We start from the raw sequence: 9,794 nt of genomic DNA, 5'->3' as shown, positions 1-9,794 counted from the left end.
CAAGTCCTTGGTGAGTATGAGGCCAAGGATGGAACCATGCAACGGTATCTAGCCAAAGTCCACCAACTCATCGCGTATTTCGAGTCTTTCGAGATCCAAAGAATCCCCCGCTCCCAGAATAGGCGAGCCGACGCCTTGTCCCGGCTGGCTTCCACCTCATTTTCTGACCTCAACAAGACTGTTTTAGTGGAAGTGTTAAACGAGCCGGGATACATGGAAGAGGTGGCCTGCCCTGTGAACATGGGAGAAACATGGATGAGCCCACTCATCCTTTTCTTAGGGCAGGGAATCCTCCCCGAGGACCGAGCCGAGGCGAGAAAGATACAACGCAAATCTTCTCGGTATGCGCTCCGCGATGGAGAACTGTATAAACGCTCATACCTTGGCCCCTGGCTGAGGTGCGTTACACCCGAGACAGGACGCCAGGTCCTCCATGAGATACACGAAGGATGGAGTGGGGCTCACGTCGGCCACCGGATGTTAGCCAGGAAGACCTTACTTCTTGGATATTTCTGGCCTTCCCTTCGACAAGACGCCCAGAATCTTGTTCTCGGTTGCCCATCCTGCCAAGTCCACGCCCCTGAGCTTCACCAACCCTCGAACTTCATGGTTCCAATCACCTCACCCTGGCCATTAGAGCAATGGGGGACAGACATCATCGGTCCTTTCCCTAAAGCGGTCGGGGGCTATACCTTCCTGGTAACTGCTGTGGATTATTTCACTAAGTGGGTTGAAGCCGAGCCTCTACGGACCATCACAGGGCTGGCCATTCAAAAATTCTTTTGGAAATGTATTATCTGCCGCTTCGGCATACCTCAGATCATCATCTCGGACAATGGAAGACAGTTTGCCGAGAACCCATTTAAAGGTTGGTGCCAAAACCTCGGCATCAAACAACATTTCACATCGGTAGGCCACCCTCAGGCCAATGGTCAGGCAGAAAATTTCAACTGAATTCTCTTGCATGGCCTCAAGACCCGACTGCACCGAACTGGATCATCTTGGGTGGAAGAACTCCCCAGTGTTCTGTGGTCATATCGGACCACACCAAGGTCATCCACGCAAGAGACCCCCTTCTCCTTGACCTATGGAGCCGAGGCTGTCATCCCTGCTGAGCTCCTCACACCCAGCCCTCGACTAACAGCCTATGTAGCCGAGATGAACAGAGAAGAGAGGCAGTTAGATCTCGACCTCATCGACGAGAAAAGAGACCTCGCCTCAGCTCGGATAGCGTCCTACAAGAACATCCTGACCCACTACTACAATGCCCGCGTCAAGCATCGGCGGTTCCTGCCAGGAGACTTGGTGCTCAGAAAAAACTCAGTCAGCCGAGCTGAGCCGCAAGGGAAATTGAGCCCGAAATGGGAAGGTCCTTACCGAGTTGTGGAATCTAGCCTAAGTGGGTATTGTAAATTGAGCTACCGAGATGGCTCTCTAGTGCCGAGGACTTGGCATGCCGAGAACCTCAGACTGTATTATGTTTGAAGATTTTACTAAGTTATCGTTTCAGCTGCTGTGTTATTTTTTTTTTTTAATACGAATGTGCCGTACATCTGTTATTAAAAAATAAGGGGGACAAACAGGGGGCGAAGCATGAAATTAAAAGAGCCAAGCTGAGGAAAGAATATTTCATTTAACGAAGAATAGGCATTACAAAAAGAAGACAAAGACCGAGGACAGGAGCACTGCTAAGCATCTCCCACCTCGGTCCTACTTTCTACATCTAATTTCCTATGAGCTAAGTCTCCGCTTCGGCTCCCTTTTGGCCAGTTGCCTCCGTGGCTTCTCCCCCGCCGGGGTGAGTATCTGCTTCACCTTCTCCTTGCTTTTCGGCACCTTCCTCGCCGACGTCACCACCAGCTTCATCTCCTCCTTCCTCTTCAAAGACCTCGTCAAGCTCATCTAACCATTTGTTGAACTCATCTTGGACTTCGGCCAAGTTCTTTCCTGCTTGGATGCCCTCGGCCATCCGATCACACAGCTCCTTGGAGTCCTCGTTGTAGTGGGCACTGTTCCTCAAGGACTCCAAAGCCTCAGAGGGTAGATGAGCTGCTGCCTCGTCTATGGCCGAAGTGAAGCCTAGCATGAAGCTCGGCCTCGACAGCTGGCCGAGGTCCCCGATGAAGGTCTCGGACCTCCGGAAATCCTCTACAGCCGAGGTCCTCGCGCTCTCGAGAGCCTGCTCATGGGTCTTTTTCGCATCCTCTGACCTCTTCTGCTCTTCCTCCAGAGCCGACCTCAGACTATTGATAGTGGCCTCGGCCTCCTCCTCCTTAGTCTCTGCCTCTTGATGCCGTCTCTGAAGTTCAGACTTCTCGGACTCAGACACAACCTGCTTCTTCTTCAGCTTGGCAATCTGATCTTGCAGTTTGCCGGTGTCCTGCTCCTCAAGCAATTCACAGTACCGATGTGTCATCTCGGCCACAAAGGCTGTGTTGGAGGCCGTGGTCACCATGACGCTTTGGAGCATCTCGGCAGGAGTCAGCTTCCTGGTGAAATCCAAGTCCCTCGGCAATGTGGACTGCATCACCAGATCTTGTGCAACCCGAGGGTGGCTGCATCGGTCGTTGACCTTGAGCGTCCAGTCCGGACACCAATGCTCGCCGGGGTGAGATTTTTCTTTCCCAGCAAACACCGGGGGGCATTGGTAACGGTTCCATAATGAGGACGCCGTCACCGCGTTGACCGGAGACTTCAACTGTTTGCCTCGGCCATGTCGAGGTGGAAGTGTCGTGGTCACCCCTAATGGCACCCCTTCTGGCACCGAAGAGGCGGAGCCTGTGGCCGCAGCAGCCGAGCTGCTCTGGGCTGCCGTGGTGGGGGTGGTCATCTCCACCGAAGGCTTAGAGGACTGCCCTTGCGATTTCTTCTTGGGCGGAGGCGCCGATATCTCGCCTGAACTCTTTCTTTTCGACCTTTTTGCCACCTCGGCCCCTGGACTCGACGTGATGATATCGGACAATTTGGTCACTGCACAAGAAACAAATATTATTATATGCCTTAGCCGAAGTGCAAACAAAGCTATGAAAGAAAATTACAAGGTATCTTAAGTTTTGCGAAAATGAGGGGAGTTCTGTCAGGCGGGATCAAAGCTCGGCTAATTCCCCCATCGACCAGCACGGCCTCGGGGTGGTCCCAGCTGAAGATCCGAAGTCCGGACCCCATCAATTTCTGGAAGGACTCCTCCTCACGATCCCCCGCCGAAGGGTCGGCTTTCGATTTGATAGGCCTCCACCAAAAACCCCGTGGGAAGTCCACGGCCGAGACGAATATGAAGTCACGCTTCCAATTCTTTATTGAAGAGGGGGCGCCGATGACTAGCTTCGGGATGGTTTTGTTCCGGTTGCAGACATAGAACCATCCCTTATCTGTCCCATGTGCCTTGAAGGTGTAACATCGGCGGAAGAGGTCCACGGTCGGGGTCACCTCTTGATGTCGGCACAGCATCTCGAAGCCTACGAGAATGCGGACCGCGTTTGGGACGAGCTGTGTGATTCTTAAGCCGAAGTGACGGAGCACGTCCCGGAGGAATCTTGACGTCGGCATCCTCAGCCCAGCCTCCAACTGCTGAAGGTAGATGGCCACTGTGCCCATGGGGGGCTTTTCGGCCGAATCGTCCGGCCCGGGCGATGTCATGAGATACCCCGGCCTGAAGGGATACTTCCTTATCACCTTCCAGGCCCTGTCTCTTCCCACGCGGCTCCTGAACTGCGGCATCTTGCCGAAGTCCAGGTTGGCAACATCTCTTGGAGCGACGGGCTCCAGCACCCCCTCGTCGTGGGGTATTGCGGTTCCGAGCTTGGTGTCGTATTCGACATCGGAACCGCCCTCGCTCATTTCTGAGGACTCTGACCCCGGTGCGGTCCCCGCCACTTCTTCCTCGGCCGATTCCTCCACATCGGTAGGTGCCGACCCCGTTGAACTGGATGAAGTCGAATCTTCCGAAGTGTCCGGCACCTCCTCGGCCTGGTAGCTCGGTTTCACAGTTTCCTTGTGGGTTTTAGCCGTTTTGGCCATGAGTGAATGTGAGATGAAGAGAAAGATACTTACTGTTGACTACGGAATCTGACGAAGTGGATGACTTCGGTTGATATCTCGGCTGGCAGGACTGACCTCGGCGACGCTCAAGAATTTTACAAGTCTGAGATTGAGAGAGAAAGTGATGGGCCATATGGTGAAAAGGACCCCCTATTTATAGGGAGTCGGGGGGAATCCGAAGAGGCAGCAAGAATGCGAAAAGGCAACCACGTTCGAATTCAAAAGGACGTGCCTCTCTCTCTCCTCATTAATGACCCGTCCTTTCAACTGACACTCCCCCTGCACGAAACGTTCCACTACTTCATGACGCGACGGTTACCAGTGGCCACGTCCTGTCAACTGACTCGCTCACGTGTCTCGTCCCCGCATCTTCCGGAGCAGTTTCGGGACCCCAACTCTTCATGACCTCGGCACAAGGAAGCCTCGGTACCTCCCTAACCCGGAGCTCCCGAGGCTTGGGGGGCTTATTGAGGGTGCTCACCTCGGCAGTACCTTGTGGCCGAGGTGACCTCGTTTCGTTTCCTACACAAACACAGCCGTTCCCCGATCCGGACCCTGAGCTAGGCTCGGTCCATGGTCTCCTCGGTGGATGACCTCTGCACCCCAGGCTACCACCTCGGCTAAACGCTGATGATGTCAACACCCCTGACAACGCCCAGGACCAGTGCTTTATCTGAAAAGCACTGGGTGATCTTAATGACTACTGCGCAGGACCCCGTCATCCAACCCAGGCGGCTACAATGTCAGAGTCAGGCCTCCTGGCAGGGAACAGAGCCGTAATGTCAGGACATGGGTCCCACCAGCATGAACCCTCCGTCCTGACATCTACTCCCCCTCTATAAATACCCCTCCTGTACATTTCGCAAGTAAGTATACTGTTCATCTGACAATACTACTGCTTTTCTCTCGTTCTCATACTAACTTGAGCATCGGAGTGATCCCAGGGGAGAAGCCCCGCCATTCACTTCGGACACAGATACAGCTCACCTCAGAAGAGGCTGATTTCGGCTGGTTCAACCGCCTCCCAAAAATCACCTCCTCAGTATTCATGGAGAAGAAATTTTTTTTTGAGGGAATCGAAACAATGTTTAACCACTTATTATTTTGAATCCATCGCATGACTACATATGGTCATTTTTTCTAGAGATAAAAAGATTAGATACCATTTGTAGTTAAACAAAAATTACGTGATTCATATTCATTATTGTCCCTAAAAATACACGAAATCTGACCTGAACCATATTTATTTATTTTTCTAAAAAAGTGAGGTTTGATATCTTTATATATAAAAAAATGACTGTATATGAATAACATGGTGATTTTAAACTAAACAGTGATTAGAAGTTTAGGTTAATTTCAATCTCTTTCTTACAAGAAAAAAAAAAAAGAAGTTTTGGTTGAGGCCAAATTTTATCAACTTGAATTGAGAAAAGGGACGGAAGTTTAAAGAAGGATAAAATTCGGTGTTATGAACTATTTTGCAAGTAACACAGTTTGGATTGGGATAACGTGAGCTGAGCCGAACAGTCCATAAATCGATGATGATCAGATGCGGTGCTGATCCCAAATCAAATCACAGTCCGAGGATGTGGATGACGAATGCTGGGATGTCTGTAACTTTTTTATTGTGCAAATCACACATTCCGTGGATTTAGAAGCACTAATACTACTACTATTAGTAATAATAACGGACCACTTAAAGAGGAAATTATGGGATTCGCCCAGGCCCTCTTCGCCTGCGCGCCGCTGCCACCACCACCACCACCACTGCATCAAAAGAGTAGCAGTGTTCCCACATGGCATTTTTCAAGCTTCACTGGTATGACTGCTTGTAGTGCTTTTTTCAATTGCAGACGGTTCCTATTATTTCAAGAATCAAAACCGACTCATTTTTCAGCTTCTCCTCGCCACTCCCAATTCAACAACTTGTACCAAGAACATGAAGAATTAGGGTTCAAGAAGCAGAAGAAGAAGAAGAAGAAGAAGAAGGAGAATCACAATAGCATTCTGGAAAGTCATCGTCCGTACAAGACTGCTCCAACGCATACCCAATATAAAAGAGAAGAAGTACGAGATGGAAAAGTTTGCGACGAATCCCAGTCCCTCGATTTCGTCTCCCATTTTAGTACTAGAAGAGGTGGCGACAAGGGCGGCAAGGAGGGAGAGCGCAAGCCAACAGGAGAGGACGAGGAGGGATTGGATGTGGGATGGCCTAAGCCAGAAGAAGAAGAAGAAGAAGAAGATAGCGGTGGTCCTGTTGTCTGCAAGGGGATAGCAAAAGGGACTAGGAGGAGGCAAATCATGAAGAGGTCCACTATGATCGCCAAGCAAGTTATCAGCATTCAATCCGCCCTCTCCCTGGGTTTTGTTTCCCAGCTCTGGGTCGATACAAATGCTGTGAGTGGTTATATTTTCTACCGTACACTACAACCAACTAATTTCTTTCTTTCCTCCTTCAATATATACTGCCTAGTATTTTCTCTCAAATTTTCTTCTGAATCCCACAAGTTGATTCTCTACCTCTTTGATTTTCGTCATTCATTCTCACTGCAATTTGCCTCCGGTTGATGCTTACAATATGCACATGGAACTATCTGTTGTGCCGCTGCCGCAATAATACAACTACTTGGCAGACTTCGGTTTGTGGGAATTCTTTCCTCCTAAAGCTGCCTGGTAGCCTTTTTAATCTTTTAGCTTGCTGGATAGTTTAAGAGCTCATACAGTAACCAGCAGGACATATTCATTCCTCTGGCATTCAGTAGTAGTAGCATGACACGGAGCTGATATCTTTTTTTTTTTTTTGTTCTTTTCACCATGGCAGTGGGCGGTGTTATTTGTAGAGGTGAAGCCAAACTTACTTTCCAGTGAGCTAGAAAGGTTTTCCTTGGACGAGCTTGCGAAGGTTTTTATTTCATTACACTTAGAGCTGTGCGCTACCTCCTCTTCTCTTTACAGAATTGATTATTTTTCCTTTCTATTTGCCAGTAAATTTGATATTTTGCTACTATTACACCCCAAAATAATTATTTAGTTTCAAGATTGGCTTGATGCCCTGTCAATTGTCACCATCATGTCGATCATGTTCTCCAGTTCTCCTACTGAGTTTCTTCAAATAGTAAATGTCATTAAGTCCGCGTGCTCAACATGTATGAAATTGTGGATATTTGCCGTTCTTCAACTTAAAGCTTACTCTTGTGCATTTAAATTTATTCCAACGGTAATGTGGCTATTACAGTGATTTTGATACCCTATTAACATATTTGTATGACATTCATCCCAGGTTGGGGATGTGGTGCTCGTTGAAGATGAGAGTGTGATGGAAAATGACTTTAAATTAATTGGATTCGAGACGCTGGTACTTTCTACTAGCTTTTTATTTGCTTCAGTTTATGCCAATATGTGGAAAGGGGTAGGCATATGGCTTCACATGTTGCACAAAGATTCCGGAGGGTGTTTACTCCATCAAATTAGACCACTGAGATAGCTCAACCACTGGAGGTCTAGTTTTCCCTCCTGTTCGTCATATATACTAATAATCTCGGTCATTTGCACTCTAAGTGCATCCTTTTATGCCTGTAAGAACAATTGTTTCTCCTGAAGCTTTACATTTCATCTATTATTGACTGATAAGAGAGGAGCCATTTCATGCTCTTTTAGAAATGTTTCAAGCAATTCAATGAACGTAATTAAAATACCTGGCATCCAACAAGGAACTGTACGGGTAGGAAAAGGATCCACTGTTTAGTGGCTGTCAGTACTCATAGAGCCGTTATTCTCTCTCCAAGCCAAGTACATATGCGTAGTCGTTTTGTGATCCTTTGTGAAGATAAATCTAACAATCTACTCTTTTATGCTCTTGCTACTCAAAATTCTTAAATTGCTCTTCACATAACAATTGATGGTGAAGTGCTTCATTTCTTTGACCCCAGACCACTGGGCAAAATTTCCAAAGAAATGTATAGAAAATGAAATTGTTGATACAAACATTGATTAGTTCTCATGATGTTCCATGTCGAAACTCTAAAGTACTCTTGCCCTTTCCAGTCAATAATATGCCAATGTGCCCTTTTGTTTGCCAAATCTGTATGGTAACTGATGCTGTCTGTTAGGTAGGATATACTGTTGCAACTCCAGGTCGGCGAAATATTGGAAAAGTAAGTCACCACTCTTCCAACGTCTTCTCATGCTTTTGAGGCCTTTAATTTCGAGTACTTCTGGGATCATATGGCAATTATTTGCTTCTCAGGTGCGTGGATACAATTTTGACATTAACTCTGGGGTAGTGGAGTCTCTTGAGATTGATTCATTTGGGATATCCATCATCCCGTCAAGTTTGGTTGGTGAATCGTGCTTTACACTACTATTACCAGATTCTGAAAATCATTCTTTCCTTTATTGGTGTTTTCACTGTGTTTAACTGAAGCAAGATTCCATGATCTGGTAAATGCTGAATTGAGGATTTTGGATGTGATTTCAGATGCTTTGCTGCTGTATTACAGGTGAGCACCTATGCATTATTGGTTGAGGATGTGCTGGAAGTTTTACCAGACACTGTTGTAGTACATGAAGCTGCAGCATCACGCATCCAGAGGCTTACTAAGGTAAATAAATGTTGTCTTTGCTTGATACTCTCAGATGGTTTCAGTTGGGACTAAGATGGTTTCTTTAAGCTTGTTCCTTGGTATCCATTTGTGGTGAAAGTTTGTTTTAGCAAATGTTAAATCTCGGATGGGCTTTAAAGCATAGAAGCAAAAGAGGATCATAACAAAGCACCTATATACTTGTTGCGATGGAGAAGCTCAAATATAAAAGAAACGAATCAGGGTTGAGCACAGCACCACATATTCTGTCTCTTTCTTTGGGGTAAAAGTAGTGTAGTATATTCCGTTTCACTTGTGCATGATGCATTTGCATGCAAAAGGAAACAAAAGCATAGAAATTGATGAGGCAAGCTGGTGAGCTCTGAAGCCGAAGAAGAGGATTCGGCTCAAAATGAGTACACCCGTTTTTGCTCAAGTTTTGGTGCTACTATTTAGTAGCGGTTACTAAATTTGAGATGTGGAATTATACGATTGACGATTGACGGACGGGTGCTGGCACAGGGGTTTTGGGGTGGCGGTCAGAAGATGGGCGGGTCAGTTGATGATGATGATGAGTTTGAAGAATGTTGTGGATACGGGGGAAGCGGGAAGAGAAACTTGTCCAGGGCCAGGGGGAAGTTCCCTGGAGAAGTGGTGGAGCGGGCTGATGAATGGGAGCTTCCCATGGATTACTTGTGATCGATCATCCATCACACTCACACTGAGACTTTCTCCTTCTGTCACCCTACCAGTTACTGCTACACTCATATGCAGGGCAGGGTATCGCCCACCACATACTCCTCCATAGATAGGATTGCACTGGTTGTTGCAGTTTCCCGGTGGTCATTTTTTTCTTTTCAGTATTGACTGAGATTAATTGTTATGTCGTCCATTTTCTCCAGAGTAGCAATGGAGCAAACCACCACCGCAGTTATGCCTTGGTTCTGTATGTATGTAAACATTTTAGGAAGAGTATTCGCCTCCCTCCCTCTCCGGTCTCCTCTCCTCCGTCTGTCCGATTAGTCATTTGATTTCAACTGAGTTTTTTTTTTAAAAAAAAAAACATAACGCCTTGGAATTTCCGCTGAAGCAGAAAAAGATTTTCCAATAATAAATGCAAATTGGAATTTCCGTGGAAGCAGAAGAAAGAGATTTTACGATAATAAATGTAAAGTG

General features: G+C 47.2%; 1 protein-coding gene across 3 annotated transcripts; it reads left to right on the top strand.

Moving 5' to 3' along the window:
- Positions 1 to 5,506: 5,506 nt before the first annotated feature.
- LOC113695904 (uncharacterized) lies at positions 5,507 to 9,606 on the top strand. Of its 3 annotated transcripts, none has more exons than XR_003449644.2 (8): positions 5,507 to 5,857; positions 5,936 to 6,435; positions 6,860 to 6,940; positions 7,319 to 7,393; positions 8,148 to 8,192; positions 8,285 to 8,374; positions 8,516 to 8,639; positions 9,141 to 9,606. XR_003449644.2 is itself a non-coding variant. In XM_027215101.2 (8 exons), the coding sequence occupies exons 1-8, from the start codon at positions 5,749 to 5,751 to the stop codon at positions 9,315 to 9,317; spliced, it is 1,179 nt and encodes a 392-aa protein (XP_027070902.1). In that variant the 5' UTR covers positions 5,507 to 5,748; the 3' UTR covers positions 9,318 to 9,606. The 3 variants fall into 3 exon arrangements, 2 of the variants coding, with proteins under 2 accessions (XP_027070902.1, XP_027070903.1); XM_027215101.2 differs by having other exon boundaries at positions 8,538 to 8,639; XM_027215102.2 differs by lacking the exon at positions 9,141 to 9,606 and having other exon boundaries at positions 8,516 to 8,792.
- Positions 9,607 to 9,794: the final 188 nt, after the last annotated feature.

The sequence above is a fragment of the Coffea arabica genome, chromosome 6e (assembly GCF_036785885.1).
Source record: "Coffea arabica cultivar ET-39 chromosome 6e, Coffea Arabica ET-39 HiFi, whole genome shotgun sequence".
Taxonomy (NCBI): Eukaryota; Viridiplantae; Streptophyta; class Magnoliopsida; order Gentianales; family Rubiaceae; genus Coffea; species Coffea arabica.
The sequence above is the reverse complement of the archived record's forward strand: the minus strand, read 5'-3'. Positions and strand labels throughout refer to the sequence as shown.

Coding starts and splice junctions, on each gene's coding strand:
- LOC113695904 (XM_027215101.2), top strand. CDS start 5,749: ATGGGATTCGCCCAGGCCCTCTTCGCCTGCGCGCCGCTGCCACCACCA. Junction 6,941..7,318: donor CCTTGGACGAGCTTGCGAAG/GTTTTTATTTCA, acceptor CATTCATCCCAG/GTTGGGGATGTGGTGCTCGT. Junction 8,375..8,537: donor CCATCATCCCGTCAAGTTTG/GTTGGTGAATCG, acceptor GCTGTATTACAG/GTGAGCACCTATGCATTATT.